Source organism: Cydia pomonella, chromosome 10 (assembly GCF_033807575.1).
Source record: "Cydia pomonella isolate Wapato2018A chromosome 10, ilCydPomo1, whole genome shotgun sequence".
NCBI lineage: Eukaryota > Metazoa > Arthropoda > Insecta > Lepidoptera > Tortricidae > Cydia > Cydia pomonella.
Genome location: NC_084712.1, coordinates 3,547,718 through 3,571,358, shown reverse-complemented (window position 1 = coordinate 3,571,358; position 23,641 = coordinate 3,547,718). Strand labels below are relative to the sequence as shown.

Below are 23,641 nucleotides of genomic sequence, written 5' to 3'. Positions count from 1 at the left end.
TAAAATGAAGGCTACTACAGTTTTGATCAATATCTTCAACGACGAAGAAAACGACATAAAAATGCTGAATTCCACTACGGTGTGACACCATCCAGTTTACTATGAAACTTTCCTACGGCACAGCGAATTGTATCTGGCATGAATTCAGTGCCCAGGCTCCCATTCATTTAGATATACGGACAAAGTGAAGCAACGGATAACCTAAAGATTTACTACCATAACTTTGCGGTATGACGTAAATCTACAAAACTTAACTTAGTTTAAAAAGGATATGCCTGTCTAATATTTTTTAGAGATACATTTTTATGGAAATTTTATCTTCACTACCATGTTGCTCAGGTACCGTATAGCGTTAGCGAGTTAACGTTAGTCATTGTGTCCTTCATAATGCAAAATTTTATATAAATTTTTCTCAAGTAATCTAGTAGAAGTAGTTTCACTCTGTCTCAACTTCTGAGAGTTTCGAGTAACAAGCAATTCATAGTACCACGTCACATACAACCTATGTAAGTAGCTCGCTCTAAGTTACCTACCTGTCGATATTTCGTACATAACAATATCTAATGAACAAGTTCGACAGATGTCTCGGACAGAATAGTTGGAAGTTTGAACACCTATTCCTGAAACCCGTATCGTTGTGGTTAGACCAGGAGTTGTTTCAATTAAATTAGTTTATTGATACAGGTTTGTGGCTGTATAATTCAGGAAGCATTAAATGTTAAATAGTGAAAAAATTGTTTGCTATTATTTACATAACAAAGCCTTTTTCTTAAGTCTTTACGAGTAAGAAATTTCATGAATATTGCACACCTCAATACAGAAAAGAAACAATACAAATAATACAACACATTAAAAAGAGTTAACTCTTTTTAATGTGTTGTACAACAGGCGGTCTTATCGCTAAAAAGCGATCTCTTCCAGACAAACTAAATAGAATATAATTATTATTTTATTACTATTATTTGTATAATATTGTTAAAACCTTTCTTGTTCAAGTGCCGGAGAAAATAAAAGTGTGTTTAATTTTCATATATTTTGATGTCATTTTTTTATATACATTTCATTTCTGTTATCCTAAACGTATCTATAGTATTTTTCAAATAGCTTGGGTTCAGTGATAGCTACCATCTCAATACAATTTTACGTTTTAAGGTTATAAACCTTAAAACCTTACGAGGATAATAGGATCACCGCCGCTCATTATACAATAACGCACGTGCCTTAATTTTTTACGCGTAGGTGCTTTCCAAGTGCAAGCACGTCATCGTCATATTATTACTTTTGCGATTTTCATACAACTGAAATCACAGTGGCAGAGTATTTTGATCACCGGTCAGGTACGCGTTAATAAACGTAGTAGTTCGTCTAAGGCGGTCTTCACATTCGATGTGGGTCCGCACGCTACTCTTATGCGTGTGCGAGCAGAACATCGCTATATTAGTGCATATCGCTGTCTCGTTTACTCATAAGTCGTGCGGATCTGCATCAGTATAATAATCGCGTAAATCGATAGTTTAGCTCCCGGGCAATTGTTAGTTCCGATAAAGTGCTGCACTATTAGGAGCGCCTCCGGCGCCACGATAAACTGCTTAGCTTCGCCGTAACTTGCGATCGGTTCTGAAATTAGTTCCCCATACAAGCTTAGATACCTATTCTCTCTCCATAATTTGCCTCCCACAGAAGTTAAACATTCCTACAGGAATATGATGATTGGGTTTTTACGTCAAGTAGGTATAGGCATTATATAGTTGTTAGAAATGAAAATCTTTTTGTCATGCAACTAGTGGTCCATACATAAATACCATAAAACTAGCATACGTATTATAAACATATATTTTATAACTTAACACTACAAATTACATTATGGTTGCGATGCACACACCCTCGCAGTGTCAGAGAGCCGACCGTGGAGCGGAACGCTCACCTTAAACGAATTAAAATTCGCATTGTGTCGAGATTCCAACTTCGTGACCCTCAGTAGGAATCCGTACTTTACCCTCACATACTTTACAATGTCATCGACCTTCGTAAGGTAATGTAGACACACACAGCACATACAGCAGCGTCGACGGTGTTGCAGGGCGCAGCAAATGGTTGGCTCCAGTCGGTGTAGTACCGCACTGAACATGATGGCCAAATCAAATCATCATCATTCATCATTAAAGGCACGCAGCAAATCTAGCACTAGCATTACTTCAGATAATTATGAATTCAAGCCAGTTGCGGCAAGATATATCTAGACGACAAAAGGTCATTTTATCAAGATATTTATATTAAATTTGTCATTTCCCGCAGTAAGGCAGACGGCATTACTGCTGCAACAGAAATGCTGGTATTGTCACCATCCGATTGTAACCTTAACTTGTATCCACCGCGTCGATGCATGACAACTCGTTGTTGCTAGTTGATTGAATTTGTTCCCGCCAAGGACCTTACATTTATATGTACTGGATATTCTCTCTAAATCATTCCATCGAGGCAAAATATATAACCTTGAATAACAGGAGACCAAAGAGAGGTATGGGCATTGTGAATGTCATCTCGCTTTGTGTGGTAGGGCACAGCACAGCGGATGTTATTCCAGATCTAGAGCAGAGCCCAACTGGGGACGTACCTCCACCTTACAGAAAACCGCAGCCAAATAACACTTGACCCTACTCATAGTGTTGTGTTCCTGCCGGTGAGTAAGGTTGCCAGAGCTCAACGAGGGGGAGGGGGTTTAGGGTCGGCAACGCGCATGTAACTCCCTGGAGTTGCAGGTGTACATAGGCTACGGAAACTGCTTACCATCAGGCGGGCCGTATGCTTGTTTGCCACCGACATAGTATTAAAAAAAACGTTACCTTGATTTTTTTATACTACGTATTTATTGATATATTACATGTGCGTTGCGGACCCTAACACTCCGCACCCTCATTGAACCGGCAGTTGACAACCTCCTCACCGGCAGAAACAACACTATGAGTAGGGTCTAGTGTTATTTGGCTGCGGTTTTCTGTATGGTGAAGGTACTTCCCCGAATGCGCTCTGCTCTAAATCTGGATATTGCCGTTTCTTTCTAAAAAAAAGATAAAACATCTTTGTTGCACATAGAAAAACAAAAACAGAGTAATAGTGCATACCAGTGCAAGCCAGGACTATAACCGCGAAAATCAAAGTTCGTAAATTTGAGCAATTACCTGTCTCTGTTACTCTATAATTACGCCTTAATTGGAGTAAAAGAGAAAGATGCCCTAAATTTGCGAACTTCGATGTTCGCGGTAAGCCCTCAGGCCTGTATCGCTGGAGATCAGTTATGCATTTTGTGTCATACCTTCTGGCAGGGTAATTCTCTTGAAAACAGCTGTTGTATTCCCTAGACAGCGGCTAAAAGTACTTTTAATATTACCACTTAACTAGGTAAAAGCCATGCTATATCAGTGTGAGGTCATCCAAAGTAGTATACAGATTATTTATTTAGTCACCTATAATAATTTACGGAGTAAATATATAGGTCATACTGAGCAACTTTTACTACGGGACCAACCAGAAATCTCGAATAAAATTGGCTGTTTCATACATTTTGGCTGTCTGACCTTGACATTTTCTATGGGAGAGTTTTTTTTTCTTAAAAGTTGTTCAGTATGACCTACATATCCAGTCCGTAAATTATTGCAGGTGACTAAATAAACATTCTGTATAGTGCCTCAACGGTAGGTACATCCAGTGTACATGTCAATTCCTTGATTTTATTTGTTCCGGCAGTCATGGCCCCGTATTTTTTCACCGTATACACGCCCTGTTGTTTTCATGACTACACTAACAACATTATTAACTGACCATCGATGGACCCTATGTCTTCGCAATAAGGTTCAAATTGTGTCAATGTGCACGATGGTACTTGCCTTGTTTTGGTATATGTCTGTTGGCAACGCGACCTGGGACAATTTGAGTGTAGGATGGAAACAGTTTAAAATAAACTGGGTTGACTGCATTGGTGAATTCGATACAGGTGTATTTTATTGTTTTTAGAGTTCTGTATACTATACAAATTGTAAAACGAAAGCCTTATATAGTCTTCACATTTCAGTTAGTCCATCTGTGTGCATGTGTGTGTGTGTGTGTGTGTGTGTGTGTGTGTGTGTGTGTGTGTGTATGTGAGAGAGAGAGAGAGAGAGAGAGAGAGAGAGAGAGAGAGAGAGAAATGTGACATTGACCCATTGGGAGATTTTGGCACAAGATCTGCCGAAGTAGAGGGATACAGTGAGGCCTAAAGTGCAAGTCTTCGAAGAGCAGAGGCTAGTGGAACTCGATGCATATCGCCTGCGGTCATCAATTACAATTTTGTCGGAGGGGTGCTGACCTGCAGTGAATATGGCCGTACATTTGTTGCTAAAATCGGTTATGTCAGCCACCTGAGAGCTCACGAACGTCGCTTTCATTAATCAGTACTACAACAGTCACCGTGGTCGAAACCGGCCAGGACAGTATGATGAGTCCATCTGTCTTCTTCAGTGACGCTTACGATAAAAGATAATTAAAAGGTAGGTACGAAAGGGAAGCCATCACGCATATGAACATTTCATGAGTGCGAAAAAGGCAGACTACAAATGAAAATACATGACCATTTTTGAGATTTCTAGTGGCCGTTAATGACCGTTTTGTGGTCATTATTTAATAATGCCTGATCATATTCAGTGACTATTACTTTCCACTCATATTTGTCCTACAATTATTTGTAGGATATAGTTTAAACGTACCTAGTTTCATGCAAATGATAGTGCCTTTACTATTTACGTAATGATTACGTCACATTAAATGTCAGGTATTTATAATAATATTGTTTACAGTTATACTTAATACAAATGAGGACACTAGTCGCGTTCTATGACCGTCTCCACAATAGTTATTAAACTGGAGATCGATCTAAACATTTATTTTGGTATTGAATTGGGTTTGAAGCGCTGGTGTCCTAGCGGTAAGAGCGTGCGACTTTCAATCCGGAGGGCGACCTCCGCCGTTCAAACCCCGGCTCGTATATGTACCACCATCAGATATATCGGAGCAGCCAAGGTGCTCACAAATATCCGAACACGCCTTTATTGTCAAGGCGTTACATTGCGTGTTCAGATGTTTTTGAGCATCTCGGCCGCTTCAATATATTTGCTGGCGACTGTACAATATATCATTTGATAATTACCAGTCGCTTTTGGGTGAAGAAACACGTGAGGAGACCGGACTAATCCCAATAAGGCCCTCTGGGTTGGAAGGTCAGATGGCAGTCGCTTTCGTAAAAACTCCTACCTGCGCCAATTTAATTTTCATTTTATTTTGACACTTGGAGAGACTTTACACCTCCAAATTTTATTAGTATTAGTATTCTGACATTGGGGACCTTTTACATCTCCAGATTTAATGTGTTTTTAACCATGGAGACTATACATCTCTATTGTATTGTATTAATTATTTATTTTAAGATTATTATAATGTAATGTTTACCCAGGTATTGGCTGTTGTATTTATAAATGTTGTTATGTATTTTTCATGTCACTATATGATGTTACTATAAATGTTGTATTGACTTGTAAAAGAGCCCTTGAGGCCTACTTGCAGAATAAATTTTTGAATTTTGAATTTTAGTGATTAGTTGCCAAGCGGACTCCCAGGCTCCCATGAGCCAAGGCAAAAATGGGACAACGCGAGGAAGATGATGATTGAATTCGTTTTAATATGTCCTTGAAGATCGGTCACGCCGATTGGTGCTTGTGAAATGAAGTGAATGTCCGTGCGTGAGATGCGCGCCAATCAAATAAGATCCTTAGCGTAACAAATGGTGAAATATGAATCGATGTCCTTATGTTTTTAACTTTCAGAAAAAGGGCTTGTTTTTACCCAAGTATGGGAAGGGCTTATGAATATAGAGTCTGTTCGGAAAGAGAAGAGACGTGTTCACGACACACACACACACTCTTTCCGAACAGACTCTAATATTAGCTATGTACGTATTGTCTCATAAATTGTAAGGCGTCATGGTAGACCTCGTCGGAGATGGCGGGAAGAGCTTGACGCCTTTGAGAGTGACTGGCGGGAGACTTCCGAGGATAGGTAGGGACATGTGGAAGAATAAGAGGGAGGCCTAGCAGTGGGACAATATGAGCTCATAATAATGTATGTACATATGCAGATGGTATAGATTATGATGCTATTGTTTGGGTAGTTTGTTCAGAATCATACTTCGCCTTTTTAGCATTAGAAACCCCCCACCCAACCCATCAACCCATCTATCAAGTCAAAATTACAGAGCCTTGAGCATCGCCGTCGAGTCGCTAGCCTATCGGTGTTCTATCGGAGTGTGCACAGGAACTGCACGATCTGATCCCACCTTCCCCTTTCCATCATCGGACGTCCAGGCGTGGGGAGCGAATGCACCCGTTCGTGGTACACATTCCATTTGTTCGCACTAAACGGTTTGCCTCCTCTTTTTTGTTACGGACGGCTAAAGAATGGAATGCGCTCCCGCCCTCTGTATTCCCTGATAAATATGACCTCGGTCTCTTTAAAGCAAGAGTGAATAGGCTACTACTGAATCGGTGAGCTCCATCTTAGGCCCTGTCTTCACTTTCCATCAGGTGTGACTAGAGCCAATCGCCGATCAGTTTTTAATAATAAAAAAAAAAAAAAAAGAACTCCACAGAAGTAAGCGTTCAGTTTTTATCACCCTCTTTAATTGTTAATAATAAATAAATTATATAATGTAGCACGGTCAATAAGTACTTCTAATTTTGTTCTGCAAATTTATTTCGCAGAAAGTGCCGGACTTGGAACCAAAAGCTTACTTCTGCGAAGTTCTTTCTATGGTAAGAAAACGAGATATTGGTATGCACTGTGTAGATTTTCGTGAGACAGCTTTTGTCTTTTTTTTGTGTTATGGGTAAAGTGCAGGCATTTTAACCGACATCAAAAAGGGAAGAGGTTTGTTTATGGTTAGAGTTAAAATATTCCAAACGATTTGCTTACTTAGCATGACTACTTATATATTAATAAACAACATGTTATTGACAACGATTATAATGATAAATATAAATGCACAAACAAATTAATTCAGTAAATGACACCATATATTATGAAACCGAATAAAGGTACAATACAATGCAATACCGTACAATATCAATACCTGGACGATATGGCACTCAAAATGTCCACTAATATTACAATAATAATAATAATCAGTCGATCAGTTTTGTTTTTTCTTTGAAAGTCTGTCTATAATCGCCCCTTACTAAACGTGATCGTGACGTCACGATTAGGATCAGGAAGCCACCTTAAAGTATGGAAAACACAAAAATTGTGATGGTGGTATATTGCTTATGTATATGGTTAGAATACAATATATTTTCAATAGAATGCCTATAGAACTAATTTTGCCAGCATAGAAGAAAAAAATAACTGAAATTTTGGAACTTCGATATCTTGTATTTTTTTTTTATAATTTTCACATTTTATAAAAGTCAACATGTATCATCATCCCAAATATAATTATCACTCTATTGCCGTCAGACCCTGACCTCGGTTCACCTCCCATCTTCTTCAGTTCGAAAATTTACCATAGTTAGTTATTTATACTGGGCATTTTCCGCAAATTGACAACCACTGTGCCTACTTTGCCTGAAAACGAGGTAGCACTACTCTAGCCACCCCAGCTCCTCCACGAAACCTAGCAGTGTCTTCAGTATATCTGCCTCCTTTAGTGTGCACGGAGTCCCTAGGTATTTGTTCCTGTATACTTTTACCTGTTTGCAGTCTAGGAGAATATGTTAAGCTGTTTCCTCTTCTTCCATGCACGCTCTGCACATGGAGCTGCCCGTTTTACCCATATTATGTAGGTGCTTGTTTAATGTGTTATGTCCTGTAATTAATCCTAATATTTTCGTAGTTTGTGTCTGGGTATTTAAAATTTAATGCACAATAACTCGTGTATTCATCATAACTATCAACTCCTAGCAACCCACCCACCTGAGTGTTATCACAATTCTTATCATCGTATAAGTTAAATATCATCAAACCGTGGCGGCCTTGACTGTTTGTCTATATCTTTAAATAAACATTATACACAGTAAATCGCTTCGCGACAGTAGGAGAAAAACCGACAAATATACATATATCGAACAAAGTACGCTAGCAAGAATTTAATAGTAGTAAGATGTACTCAAGTAATTCCAAAAACATACTCCAATATGATGGAATCGTGACTCATTTTTGAAACTAGTCGATTCAAAGTAGACAGAATAATCAAGACGAAGACGATAGTACGAAGAGATTCTTCGGCGAGCAGACTAGAAATGCAAGCTTTTGCAGAAGATCAAATAACGCAAAGTTGCTTGTCTAGGACATGTTCTCAGACATGATAGATATTGCAGTTGATCATAATGGGAAAGGTCGCATAAAAAAGAAGAGATGGTGGTCGAAGTAAATCATGAAATACCAGCGTACCATCCGAAAATGAACCGGGATTAAAAGGATGGCTGAACTCTTTGGCCTCGCCAAAGACAAACAAAAATATGCGAAGCTGACCGCTAACCTTCACTAGTTGGAGAGGCACCTGAAGATAAAGAAGTAGGTGAGTATCGACCTACATCGTTGCACTGTTGTTTTATTTCCTTAGGTATTAATAAATCCTTACAAACCTCAATTAATAAATTTATGTTTAGTCCTTTTCTTACAAATGCATAAGTCAATATGATAGATTTAGAGAAACGATTAATAGCTAATACAGATAGGATTTTTTTTCTAAACAGTCTGTATTTATGCCAGCCTTAATTTTCAGTATTTGTACGCATCATATGTAACTTACAACCGCTGTCCAATAATAAGAGTGTTATATTTATCACTCGTAATTAATATAACTGGTTATAACTGTATAAACTAAATATTAATAACTGGTTAGTAGCTACTACGCCTTGCCCTACTGCATATTTAATGATACTGCGGATGGGCTTGTTTTGCTAGCCGGTATCAAGCAGTATGGCGTTCGAATACTATTACAATACGTCATTTATAATGCTGATTTTTTTAAATAATTTCTAGCGATTTGTTGGAACAGATTTTTTGGAAAACTTAAATAAGTTCACATTTTTTACAACATTTAATATGGATAACGTATATTATTGAATTTTTATTTACAGCCCGTGGCAGCTGTTAAAACTATTTAGGGCTAAGATGGTCGGCTTTTTATCATTCACCATGTCTGTCACGTTCTAACAAGTATGTAAGCGCGAAAGTGATGGGCATAGTGACAAGTGATAAAAATGGAAGCATACTGCCACCGCAGTTACTGTAGTTTTATAACCTAAAGGTGACAAGAGCTTAATAAAATGTATTGAAATTACGAGTAGGGCTAAGATGGTCGGCTCTTTATCATTTTTCACCATGTCTATCACGTTCTAACTCTATTAATTATGTAAGCGCGAAAGTGACGGGTATAGTGACAATTCAATTCTACTCCATTGCGCAGGCAAAATAATTGCCTGTCGATAGGTAGTTTGACACATATTGCTTTCCACCATTTTACTGTAATAAAGATTATAAAGTATTAACAAACAGCTAAAATAAATCTGACAATAATTTTGATGCATAATTAACAATTTAAATAGAATTACTAAAACTACTAATGACCGAGCTGATAACTCGATAACGTTATCACATCCCAATCCAATAAGGATAAGTACAAACAAAACTTCATTCGATAATGAACCTTATCAGAACCGTTTTATGTACAAATTTAAACAAAAAATATTTTATAAGAAGTCTTTATTGACATTTTAATCCGGTATCCGAACGGCATTCAAACGGAGACGTTCAGTCGCATTGCGCCGGCGCCTCAGTACGACCGCGTTTAATTTAAGATTCAAAATGGCGGCCCGGCCCATTCTTACCACCAGTTTGTCGACTTTCTCGAGGCGCGCTTACAGCTCCAAAGCGGACAAAAATGTGGCGTTTCTTGGCCTCGGGAATATGGGAGGATTTATGGCTGCTAACTTGGTCAAAAAGGTACGTTTTTGTGTAATGTTATTGTAATTTATTCATGATGTGTGGCCCCGTCTCTGACTGTGTTTGTTCAATAAGATTTTATTAGTCAAAACTTTTGTGTCAGAAATTCTTCAGTCTTATGTTTTCGCTTTTATTTAAGCTACAATATTTAAGTATAGCATGCCATGTACCTTATAAAATATAGGTTTAATTACTCACTTCAATAATGTTTTTAATAATTTAAATTATATTAGATTATCATAAGTTAGAAAAAGCGAAAAAACCACAGTCTTTTCTGTTGTTTATCTAGTGACCGGTGTCAACGGTCTGATTGGTATTCAAAAATGGACTTTATTTTTATAGTGTCAAAAGCGTTTTTAATGTGTAGTCAATCATTTTAACTGTCTCCTTAGGATTTTGGAATTATCCGTTGAGTCCACCCACCCAACTCTGTGACCCTTAATGTCTAGTAGCCATGAGTACAAAATAATAAATACGAAAACAAGGGTCTATTTCACAAAGTCTGAAGTAAAGTATTGGACAGTTAACAAACAAATAATTAACTCCCAGATAAAACTTTTACGAAACTTAGCACTTTATCTACCAGTACCCCTAGTGTAAATTTTATCGACATCATAACGTGACGAACGCGTTTGCGTTAAGTCTCATTTTGTATAGGATTTTGAGTTTCCAAAACGTCCCGCTTGGCGCGCTCTTTCTAAATCCAATACAAAATGAGACTAAACGCAAACGCGTACGTCACGTTTCAAAATCGAATAATTTTTATTTACACCAGGGGTACTGCTAAGCTTATGTATTTGAACATTGTGAAACGCCAACGATGATTTTATTCGTCAGATAAGTGGCAAGTAGCTTATTCAGGAATTTCCTTGGACATTGTGAAACAGACCCTAAATATTAAACACCACAAAAAAATCCAGACTTTACAAGTTACATTATAAACGTGCTAATAATTCGACTCATTATATTATAAACGTTCTAAACGCCTTCCAAATTATTCCATTCATTTAGTAATAGATTGATAACGCCACTGACCACTATTTAATAAGAAGCGTGTCGGAGTTGTGTACAGTTACCAGTAAATGAATGGAATAACTTGTTTAGTACTTTTATAATATAATGTGTCAAATCATATACCATTAAAGGAAATCTGCTTAAATCAAGCAATTAAATCTTCTTGAATGCAATTATTCAAGTTATAGAAACATATGAATTAAACAATTCTCAGTATCAGATGTTTTGCCACACCTCCGAAACGCTTCACATTAATAGTGGTCAGTGACGTCAATATACTACTATTAACCCCCCCCCCCACCTATGTTTGTGAGTATCAAATCGGACACGGTTTTTATCCTGCTTTGATTCGATCTTGAAGATCACTAACGCGGATTGATATATACAGTATGGCAAATGGAGATAAAGTTGTGAGAGAAATGCGCACCAATCAAAAGACGATCCGTCAAAATCGTATCAAAACAAGATTATGTCCATAACAAGTTGTAAAGACAGAATTGGGTGACAAACGTTGATATGGAAATTGGCGTTTGTCGATATACGATTGTCATCTTGTCTATGCCCGCGTATCGTTATCGTTAACGCTCCGTAGCGTAGCATAGACATCTCTTTCTATCACTCTTCGATAATAGCGACAGTGACAGTTGCGCTGCGTTCGCTACGATTGGCATGTTGGCTACGGGCTGGTGTCTAAAATGATCTGCACACACTCAGATATTCTTAACAACAAATTTGTGTATACAGTTTCTTTTGAACACCTCGCCCGCTCAACTACTGCAGCTGGCTGTACTTATCTATAATTCCTTCGTCTTATCATTATCAAAGTTGTCACTGAGATTTACACGTGACTAAATACATAGTAACTAATTAAATAAAGTTGATCGAGTGATTAAACAAAGTTGATCCACACAACGTGTTTGATATAGTGGGCGTGCGCCGTCATTATATAATATAAATAGAATTACGTAGATTTGTAGGTCGGATCGTGTGCGTAAACACGTAAGATCGACAAAATATGCTTTTCACCACACCAACAGATAAATGCCCTCTTGATTGTTCAAAAACTAATGAGATAGTTGCATTTTATCCACATGTGGGGCAAAGTAATGAGATGCAAATTTTAGTTGTTTCCTTATTTTAGCTAGTAGAATTGTTTATTCTGTACTCTGGTCTCGAAGGGGAAAGCTCAAAATCAAACACCTCGTTTAATTATAAACAGAAGTATGTTTAATTCGGCTGATAGACGTAATAGCGACATCTACCAGTGAATTTGGTAAACACATTTAACTAGGCGTTTTATACAAGAATTGTCTTTTAAATGATGTTATGGAATGATTATTTTTTATTATGTTAATTCGAATTTGATTAAATTTGATTTGTTGGTATTTCATAGTTAGTAATTTCCTCGCGTTGGTGTAGTGAAATATGTTTTTTGTAGTTAGAACGTTTTGTTGTTTAGGAAAAGCACGTTGTTCGTGCTGGAGTTACTTTACATTTAAAAAAACAACTGGTTTTAATGTTTTGACTCAGTATCTCGTTCGTAGTTAGGCCATTCCATTTAAAATTATATCGTTTCTAGGCAAAAAGTCCCACTTTGTTGCTTACCATACTTTGACGTTATTCGTATAAAGAATCTCGTCCCTATGGTAAGTGACAAAATGTGACCTTCGACTTCGACTATAATTGTACACTACACTTTTTTTAAATTTGGACTTTTTGTGTTATTTCCACTCATTATCATGAGCTCTTTCGATCTATAGCAGAAAAAAGCAATTCTAACCCCCGCAGTTACACAAAATGTTTTCATCACACTTGCGAAGAATAATGTTTATTCGAAATAATTCTTAAATATATTAAGCATTTATATTTTAAGCATTCGGCGCCATATTGTCATTTTTTGACAGATTAGACATTGAAGGCACAGTCCCATCCGACATTCGGCTACAATTGATAATTTTGTAAACATAATATTTTAAATGGATATTAAATTAATCAAATTAAATATTTATAGACATACATAAAAATACCTCAGTATTTTAAAAGTAAAACTCATTAGCTACTCGAAAAAAATTATATGCCTAATATGCCCATGGACATAATGAAAATGAAACTATTATGCCCCTGGCTATAATAAAGCTCATTACATCTCAGTATGCTGACATACTATAACACCGTTTACGAGCAAGTGAGATAAAAATCAATTGACATACTATCAAAGAGAATTGAGTATAGAGGCGTAACGTCAAAGTAAATTTTGTAATCAACTAAATTGACTGACAAAAGATCAAAACTCTTAGAATGACATATGGCTATCTGATCCATGTTCTTTAATTGACATGTGTTGCATATTAAACGGTATCGCCATCTAGTATAGACCAAAGATATATTATATCGGCATCAATTCGAGCATACATTTTTCTTGGCTTTTCGAAGTTCTTAGAATTTATTTATCTTTTTTTTGTATTATTTAAAGTATAGTTAGCAAACGAGCAGACGACCCATTTTTTATCTTATACTAACGGACTTTTGTATATTATCTTTGCTACTATGAAACGAAGTGAGATACCGCCGCCGGTTAGAAGCCACACTTGTTTAAATATTCGTTGCTATTTGACAATGCCAAGGTTATTTGAATTAATCCTGTGTCGCTTAACTGAATATTTTAGCAACAAAACAATTGTATTCAATAAATAGTTTTACCTTATGGGCGGGGTTAAGCGACATAAACTAGAGAAGTGGTCACAGATTTTTTTTCACCACACCAACTTGTTGCAACAGGCCCTAAGTGTTGCAGAAAACTTTATTTGACAGTTATTTGTTAATTAGCTATCCTCAGACTACTTTACTCAGACTTTGTGAAACACGCCTTATACGAGCCCCAATGCAGAAGAGTTCTGCATTAGGGCTCGTATAATCCGTATTGGGACTCTTCTGGGGTTATTATAGACTCCCAGACAGCGACGATTTTCTCTTTTAAATCACTTTTTGACCAAGTATTTTTTCATTACTATAAGTAATTTAGAGCAACATGGGCCGCGGAAAACCAGTCACAGAAGAAATCGGGAAAATTATAATTTCCAGTAGTGGGAGTGGAAAATTTACCAACCAAATCGCCAGAGATTTATTTAAGAGTGCGAAGAGTTGGTAGCGACGATGCCATTGAGGATCAAGGCTTAAGAGTAAAGGCGAGACAACTAAGTGGTAGGCGAACTATATTGCGTACTCAAGATCTATAACGAACTATTATGCGTTGTAGTTGATTTGTATTGTCTTTTTTTATTGCAATACATGAATATTTTTTTGTTGTATTATATAGGAAATAAAGTTGATTAATTTTACAACACTTTTTTTTAATTCTTGCTCCTATGCTACTAAATGTACTTAATAGATTTGACTTTGAAAAAAAGTTACTTTCAATTTTAAATAGTAGCCGAACTCTTCTGCATTGGGGCTCGTATCGTATCGATCACAGTATCCACATTTCCGTATATGATACATATAACATAGCTAATGGCTAACGATTGCATAGCAAAAACATGAGCCTGTAACTGAGTACAACCGCAAACTATCGTCTATCTTGCTTTCACGGTTAGCTAAACAATCGGCCATCGGGACTTTCTTGTGGTTCTGGTTTCTAGTGGATTAATTACTTCTTGGCACATATCACTTATTTAGTTGCTAATAACATCTTGGAGAGTTATTAGGACGGGCAAAGTTCAAGGCACCAGACCTCAGCCCTCCCCTACTGGATAGTGTGCTCAAATCACTGCACCTGTGCTATTAAAACTGCACGAGGCCATGTGCTTGGCGAGGAATAAAAGCCTATGTAGGAATCTGGTCTTCAACATGGACATGATGTCACGATCCTCAGCATTGAGGGACCGACTGAAGAAGAATGCTTATAATTATGGAGCATACAAGACAATGGAGTTATCCCACATACGTGCTCCTACTCGTTAATACTCATTTAGTACGGAAGTAAACGTTTTAACTATTTTTTACCAAACCAATCCAACCAATCACCAAGACGATTGTCAGGAAAATATCAAAACAATATCAAACCAGATCACATTGTAAAAGCAGAATCGGCCCCGTGGGCTACAAAAATAAAATGGTTGACATCTCCGCCTCCGGTCTACGCCAATTTTTCTATAGTAGGTATCTTTAGGTATTTAAATAAAAGTAAACAAACAATTTGTAAATTTTCAGGTAATTTTAATATTTATTGATTAACCAACCAAATACAAAAGCGCCTGGATCTGTCACTAAACGACCTGATATTAAACCCTACATTATTTGATCATGTAACGTTTTCATCTACCCTTAACTGGCTTAAGGAGCCATTTGAGGGTAGATTTTGTTTACCTTTTTTTTAAATAGGTACCTAAAGATATACAGTATAGGTATATGACTTTTATTTCAGTTTACGATTGATATTTCATTAAAAAAAAACAGTCCGGAAACTACTGCTATAATCTTTAAGTTTGTTGCTAAACACTATACATACGTTAAACCCAAATACATAAATTACTAAATTCATTACCATGGCTTATCTGCACTGTCAGTAATCAGTAATCAGTGTATTTATTGCTTTCATAGGTTATACAGGTTGGTACATTATATTGGTTATTACATTGGTTGGTACATTATACTGTCCGTAGTCAAGTGAAAATGTTTAATTAAAAAAAAGACTGTATTAATTTTTTTTATGGCAACAGTAAGCACATGAATCTTTTTAATTGCATACCTAGATCTTTCAATTTAATCATCTCAAACATTTTTTTTTTAATTCCCACTAAGTTTAATATAAAAGTAACAGCGCCATTTAAACCGAAAAGCGGCGTAATGGCTCGGAGATTTTACGAAATTTCAAATTAAAATCGTTTCAATTCATGCAAAAAATATGCTAAAATATGGAGATAGATACATTTTAGACAGGGGTCGGATTGGCCACGTTACTTAGCTTTCTTTTGTCAAGTTTTTTTAACAAAGAAGATATTGAGCTCGTCCAACTTTGCGTTTACACATGTTTTTTATTTGGAATACCATTACGTCTTGATTAAACACGACGATACGTATCGGTGTAATTTTCTACATATGAGGTTACAAAGATAATTTAATTAACGAATTACGGTAATATTCTGTGTTAAATTTTACATTAAATAAGTTAATTACATTTTCAACGGAATACCTTGCTGAATAGATAAAAGGTTATTAAAATAAACAGATTTTACATTGTTTATTTCGGCATTATGAGGTCTTTTTTTAATACTATGTCGGCGGTAAACAAGCATACGGCCTGCCTGATAGTATGCTGTCTCCATAAACTATGGACGCCTGAAACTCGAGAGGTGTTACATGCGCGTTGCCGACCCTAACACTCCGCATCCTCATTGAGCTCTGGCAACCTTACTCACCGGCAGGAACACAACACTATGAATAGAGTATAAATATTATACTACATTATTACACAAATTGACTAAGTCCCACAGTAAGCTCAATAAGGCTTGTGTTGAGGGTACTTAGACAACGATATATATAATATATAAATACTTAAATACATAGAAAACACCCATGACTCAGGAACAAATATCCATGCTCATCACACGAATAAATGCCCTTACCAGGATTTGAACCCGGGACCATCAACTTCGTAGGCAGGGTCACTACCCACTAGGCCAAACCGGTCGTCAAAGTATAGTGTTATTATACTGCGGTTTTCTATAAGATGGAGATACTTCTCCAGTTGGGCTCTGCTCTAGATCTGGAATGATATCCGCTGTGCTGTGCCTTACCACACAAAGCGAGATGACAGTACCTATACCTCTCCCCCAATGCTAGGCACAGACCTTCTCTCATGTAGGAGAAGGATCGGGCTATAGTCCTCACCCTGGCCCAAAGCGCTTTGTAAACTCTACATACATGCATGATTCATGAATCTTAGAATTATTATTTTTTTATTACAGGGCTTCAATGTGACTGGCTACGATCCTTCAAAGGAGACCCTGACAGCAGCAGAAAAGAACGGGATCAAAGGAGCCAACTCTATCGCCGCGGCTGTTGAGAGCGCTGACGCAGTCGTCTCCATCTTGCCAAGCAACAAAGTTGTACTGGATGCTTACCTTGGCAAGGATGGTGTTGTCAAACATGTAAGTCTCCTTCCCAAAATATTTTTATTTTATGTAAGTATTGAGAAGACTGTTAGGCTCAAATGGGACTGGGCCGGTCACGTCTGCCGCATGCATCCAGACAGATGGGCACTAGCCCACACTAGTAGCTGCCAAGTGGATGCCGGAAGAGAGGCATATAGCGCTGTTGTTTCTAGCTATTCAACCTTATGTATTAATGTTTGTTGTGTTTTAGTTATTTTGACGATGACATTGACTTATTAGATACATAGTAGTTATGTATTCTGTAGAACTAGTTTTAAGATTGTTAGCTTAACAGTCTCTTTACGTGAAACATGTATTTCATACACTTTTTTTTTATTCTTTGACACTTGGAGAACCTTTATACCTCCAAACCTTATTAATGTAATTATTATCTTTCTCAGACCGTGGGGACCTTATACATCTCCAAACTTAATGTCTTAACCGTGGAGACTACTTATCCGTCTCTGTAATATTGTATAATATACTTGACTTGGTACATACTAGTTATGTATTCTGTAGCATTAATTTATGAGACTGCTAGCTTAACAGTCCAGACGCGATTTATTTATTTAGTATAAATTTTATTTTGACACTTGGAGAGACTTTACACCTCCAAATTTTATTAGTATTAGTACTCTGACATTGGGGACCTTTTACATCTCCAGATTTAATGTGTTTTTAACCATAGAGACTACATCTCTATTGTATTGTAGTAATTATTTATTTTAAGATTATTATAATGTAATGTTTACCCAGGTATTGGCTGTTGTATTTATAAATGTTGTTATGTATTTTTCATGTCACTATATGATATTACTATAAATGTTGTATTGACTTGTAAAAGAGCCCTTGAGGCCTACTTGCAGAATAAATTTTTGAATTTTGAATTTATTGAAAGGGCGCGGACGCGGCAGGCCCAGGCGGAGATGATGGGACGACCTAGACATCTTTATCAACAACTGGTTAAAAGAGGCACTAAATCAGGGGTTTTTTTGAAGACTAGGGGAGAGGCTTATGCTAACAGTGGGACACCATAACAGACTAGTAAAAGAAAACAAGTATTGACATAGGTATTATAGAATACTATGAAGTGAACGCCTTCGCCGCAGCGGTTGAAAGCGTTCACGCGGTCGTCGCCATCTTGCCTAGCTACTAAGTCATGTTAGATGCTTACAAAAATGTAAGTTTATTTCTCCAAAATATTTTTCGATCCATTTTTCTTAGGTTAAAGTTCAAACATTTAAGTATTGTCATATAATAATATCAAATATCAAATATCAAATATCAAACATTTATTCAGCAAATAGGCCACAGGGGCACTTTTACATGTCCATTCTTACAAACAATAAATTAAAAAAAAAAAAAACAGTTACAAATATCGAATCTATGAAATAATAAATACTTTATTAGAGATGTATACTGTCTCTAAATGTCAAATTACACAAAAAAAACTATGATAAAAAAATAAAACCATAATATGATGAAGTGTTCATCACCGGAGCGGAGCGCTCCCACGTTTTCTCTATTAACTTCGTGAAATATATAAGTGTAGATGTAGTATAATATAGTCAAAATAAATCAATGTGTGTAATCATATTTTAATTATGTTAAAGTTAAGCTTGTTAATTGTGATTTGATACTTTCCTTGACCCTATTGTTCATAATTCATAATTTATCGGGAGTACAAAAAAAACCTTGTTAAATAAGATCTTTAGATAAAACAGATGTGAAATGTTCGTAAATACTCAAATGTTTCTGGGATCAAGTGACTATCGTAAAATGCTGTCTTCATATTAAAATGTTGCTTTCAATATTTTTTATTAAAAAAACTCAATAAAATGCAAATCGTTGCAATATTTGTATAACTATCAAAGGTATGATGAAGCTTTTTACTAGGAATGGATATAGTTATTATAACCACTGAATTTTAAAGAAGATTTTTTATTTGAGATAGACCAAGATAACACTGCAGCGATTTTGATAGCCTAGACTGTGCAAGTGCTATTTTAAACGCCAAACTTCTATGAAATTATGAGGTTTAAATAACACTTGCTGTCTTGCTATCTGTGCTGTCAAAATCGTTGCAGTTACCTTGGTCTAGCTCTAGCTGTGTTGCATTTCATGCCACCATATTTTCGTGGCTGTGTCATCTACACGAATTGTTGGAAACCGTATTTTTTCAAAAATTCATTGTAATGCGACTAAATTGATATAAAGATTCCAATTTTCAAAGTATTGTAATTTTACAAGCTTTTATTTAACTTGCAATGTTTGTATGTAAGTACGTATGTTCGGGTCAAAACTTGCAATTTAAACCCACTTTCTATTACTCTATTTAGCTGAAACTTCATATACATGTAAGTTAGTTAACAATGCAATATTTTGTTACCATCAAGCTGATCTGATGATAAACACAGGAGGCGGTCATAGGAACTCTGTGATAAATCAACGAGTATGAGTTACCTGTTGAAAGAAAAATACAGCCACTGATACAAACTATTGTAAAACAACTTATTTCTTTCAGGCCCAAAAAGGCGCGCTGTTAATCGACTCAAGCACAGTGGACCCTAACGTGCCTAAAGAGATCTTCCCTGTCGCCATCGAAAATGGCGTCGGCTTCATTGATGCCCCGGTCTCAGGAGGTAAAGTAATAGTATACGTCTGCGAGCGATACTATAAAATATGACGATCGTTGAAAAAATACTACTATTACGGTAGAAAACCCCAATCGAAATTTAAATGATGTGTGGAAATAGTTACTTCACTCTCTAGAGCATCGGTCATCCCAATACATCATCTTGACAGACACTTGCTAGGCTCGGGTCTCCACGTACCGTTCACTGGGGAGCTAGCGATTTACCACGTGAAACTTGCTTTATTGGCATTAAAAAATGTTATCATCATCTTCAAATTCTGTTAAGTAGAGGCTTGTCAGTATTATTTTATTATACTTCAAGTGTAGGCGAGTCATGGTTAGGTGAACCGTCGGGTGAATTGCATCATCTTTCAACTGCAAGTTTTATCTTTGGGTGTGATAACGTCGAATACTTGAATATGGATCTCAGTTTAATTAACCAGAATGAATTCAGATTTATTTCAAAGATATATAGATGTTCTGCCGATTGTTACATTTTATGTTATTTAATTCAAAGACAAAATACTTATAATTTTAAAAAATCTAAGTAATAAGTAGAAATAATTAAGGAAAACCCTACACGATAAATATAACAAAACAAATGAAAGATAAATGTGTAAAACGTAGGTAAACACAAATATGATATCATGTTGGTAATGTAGGAAGAAATCCAATGTTATCAAAGTACGTTCTATCTAAATTATCTTTCATTATTTGACTTAGCACAACTCTGCTGAGTAACAAAATAGATACTGATAAGATTTCTTTTTCACGGTATTATATTCAAATCACTGTAAAGTTTTATGAGGTGTAAATCGTAAAATCTAGACACCTTTAGCTGTATGATTTTTTTGTTTTCTGACTGTTAGTTTCAATAGAAAATGAGGTAATGATGAATGTGAGGTTAACAACAAACAATATTGTTAGTATTAATAATAACACCCAGGAAGTACCAAGACTTGGCTCACGAGATAACCGCCATGTTCGAAGTTGATTCGACTATCGGGACAATTCCCGATAATCTTGTCAGCGAATTGTCTCATTACGAAGAGTCTCGACCAACACGTTGAGAGACTTTCGCTAGGTGGCTGGATCATGGGTCAGATCCAGAAGGCGGTAGTATTGGATATGGCTTGGATAGTCCGGTGGCGGCTGAGGCCCCAAGCTAGGTTCTTATAATATGTGTGAATGTATTTTGAACTGTTTCTGTATTTTTTTTATATTTATATTATAAAAAAATCCTAACGTAAGAAGAGAAATATATAAGGAGAATAACACCTGGAACATTGTGGAAATAAGGGGTACATCAAATGAATGGCGTTGAAGTTTAGAGGTACGAGTAGGGAAGTTAGCTAACATGACATATTTGTAGTCCATAATGCACCATATATTGTGATGATCAAGTAGTTTTGTTTTATTAAGATCCAAAAAAATAAGGATGCTATATCAATCCATATACCCAATAAAAATCAAATAACATAACCATTTACGTGTACAAAGTGTATTTCATCGCAGCATTTAGGCACCTATACCGACTACAAGTTGACTAAAAGAGAGTCTTCATTTATGGAATGTACCTAGTTAACCAGTGTCTGTGAGCCGTAGACATCGCGATAATCTTCATAACCTCAAACAATATACTTAAACATAAAAAAAATACTTCTTTTAGTCATGATAACAGCGGACTCAGAATGGTCATAAATGCCATAGACCTTAGTGGCACTTAAGTACTTTTTGACAGTTTCCACCATTCCGAAAATTTTCCAAAAAAACAAAACCACAGAAAAAATATATCTAACCGAACCTGCTCACAAAACTTTAGGAGAATCGGTTGAGAAATGCGACCTGCAGAGGAAAGCATCCGGACATACGAAAGCATTTTTAACCTAACCTGAAACGGAGACCTTCGCTAATGCTCGGTCAATAATGTTCCAATTGCTTCTCAGGTGTTATGGGCGCCCAGAACGCCACCCTGGCCTTCATGTCCGGCGGCCGCAAGGGTGACTTCGACCGCTCCTTGCCCCTTCTCCAGGCTATGGGTGCCAAGCAGTTCCACTGCGGAGACATTGGTGCTGGCCAGGTGGCCAAGCTGGCCAATAACATGCTCATGGGCATTACCGGCATGGCCACTGCTGAGTGCATGAATATGGGTATCAAGTGAGTTTTTGTTTAACATAATTTTAACGTGTCCAACAAGAATGTTTGGTGTTGGATGAAAGCAGCAGTCTTGTCAAACCTACAGATATGTATATTACATGTTTTAATCGTCGAACAAGATAAACCAACGATCAGGTCGAGATAGCAGGGAATGGTTAGAGAAAAGCGGCTCAGGATATTGTTACGGAGGTCCTTCTCTGACACACAGTTAAAAATGACCCTGTTGCAACTCTTATCGGTTAATACATTAATAGTGTTACTTTGGTACTTTTTGTATAATCCTTGAGAATTTGTTTCTGAAGGGGTCCTTTATTTTTGGCCTGTAAAGGGGATGAGGGATGACCGTAAATGTAGTAATAAAGTACAACAAATTTAACCGAATTATGGCTGATAATCGATTTTATTCAGAAAAAGTTATCCGTTACACTAACATCTGGATAAAGACTGCAATATTGAATTTTTTAAAACGGTCATGTAAAATTTTCAAGGAAAATACTCAATGTTTACTTCTGTTTCAGAATGGGTCTGGACCCCAAGGTGCTTTTGGATGTCCTGAACAACTCCTCCGCGCGATCATGGTCCACTGAAGTATACTGCCCCGTACCTGGTCTAGTACCCACCGCTCCATCCAGTAGAAACTATGATGGAGGCTTCAAAAACGAGCTCATGGTTAAGGTTAGTAGTGTGACCTAAAAAGAGCAAATACCCACACAATGAACTGACAAAACACACATGGCTGCCCAACTGTTACATCAGTTCACTTCACACACGCTATTTCAATTGACGATTGGTGCGAGGCGTGAGTGACGTAATGACGTCTTGGTAATGACCAAGCTTAAGTGTAATTGGGCGGGACATATTGCCAGGCAGAGTGATGGCAGGTTGACAAAAATGTTGACGGATTGGTGGCCGCTTTTAGGTGCAAAAAGCCCCTGGCGTCCGTTGGCTCGTTGGGTAGATGATATTCATGAAATCGCGGGGCACTTCTGGATGAGACAGGACCGAGATAGAGTGGCATACACGAAGAGAGGCCTATGCTCGGCAGCGGGCGACTGGAAGCTAAAATGATGATGATGATTTCAATTGATGCCACTAGCGATTTAAAGAGCCAACATTAATTTTATTTCAATTACATGGGTTACTCTTGTGTATATTTTATAAAAAGACGTTACTTCTGGTACTTGTTATTACTTGAGGTGTTGTCTTATTTTTGCAGGACTTGGAGCTGGCTAGTGGTATGGCTCTTGGCATCAGATCACCCATCCCCCTGGGCGCGGTAGCCACCCAGCTGTACCGGATCGTGCAATCCCGTGGCTACGGACAGAAGGACTTCTCTTACGTATACCAGCTGCTCAAAGAAGAGAAGAAGTAGAATAAACTGATTAAATATTACATACTTGTTTATTTATTTAACATAGATCCATATCTGGCTCGTGTCCTTCAAAATCCTTTGCGTCACTTGGTCCGACATTCTTGTTACCTGTTTGGTTAGAAAGCAGAGATTTTTCGAATTGGTCAGATATTGGAGCTATATAACTAAATTTTCGTTAAAAAAATATACTAACCTTGTCATTTTTTTTACATTGCTTCGAAACGAGTTGTGTAATAGGCTATTTTTTTTCTGCCAATTTACATTTGTGAGGAAAACCAGTCTTCC

The 23,641-nt window shown here is 36.9% G+C and overlaps 1 protein-coding gene across 1 annotated transcript; it reads left to right on the top strand.

Annotated features, from left to right (window-relative positions):
• Positions 1-9,830: 9,830 nt before the first annotated feature.
• LOC133521831 (probable 3-hydroxyisobutyrate dehydrogenase, mitochondrial) lies at positions 9,831-23,376 on the top strand. Its single transcript, XM_061856918.1, has 6 exons — positions 9,831-10,026; positions 17,007-17,189; positions 19,717-19,834; positions 21,774-21,984; positions 22,503-22,659; positions 23,201-23,376. Exons 1-6 carry the CDS (start codon positions 9,889-9,891, stop codon positions 23,354-23,356), a joined length of 963 nt encoding a protein of 320 aa, XP_061712902.1. The 5' UTR covers positions 9,831-9,888; the 3' UTR covers positions 23,357-23,376.
• The last annotated feature ends 265 nt before the right edge of the window (positions 23,377-23,641 follow it).

Excerpts from the sequence above, each read along its gene's own strand:
- LOC133521831 (XM_061856918.1), top strand. The coding sequence starts at position 9,889 with ATGGCGGCCCGGCCCATTCTTACCACCAGTTTGTCGACTTTCTCGAGG. Across the intron at positions 17,190-19,716 it reads AGGATGGTGTTGTCAAACAT|GCCCAAAAAGGCGCGCTGTT; the intron begins GTAAGTCTCCTT and ends TATTTCTTTCAG. Across the intron at positions 19,835-21,773 it reads TGATGCCCCGGTCTCAGGAG|GTGTTATGGGCGCCCAGAAC; the intron begins GTAAAGTAATAG and ends ATTGCTTCTCAG.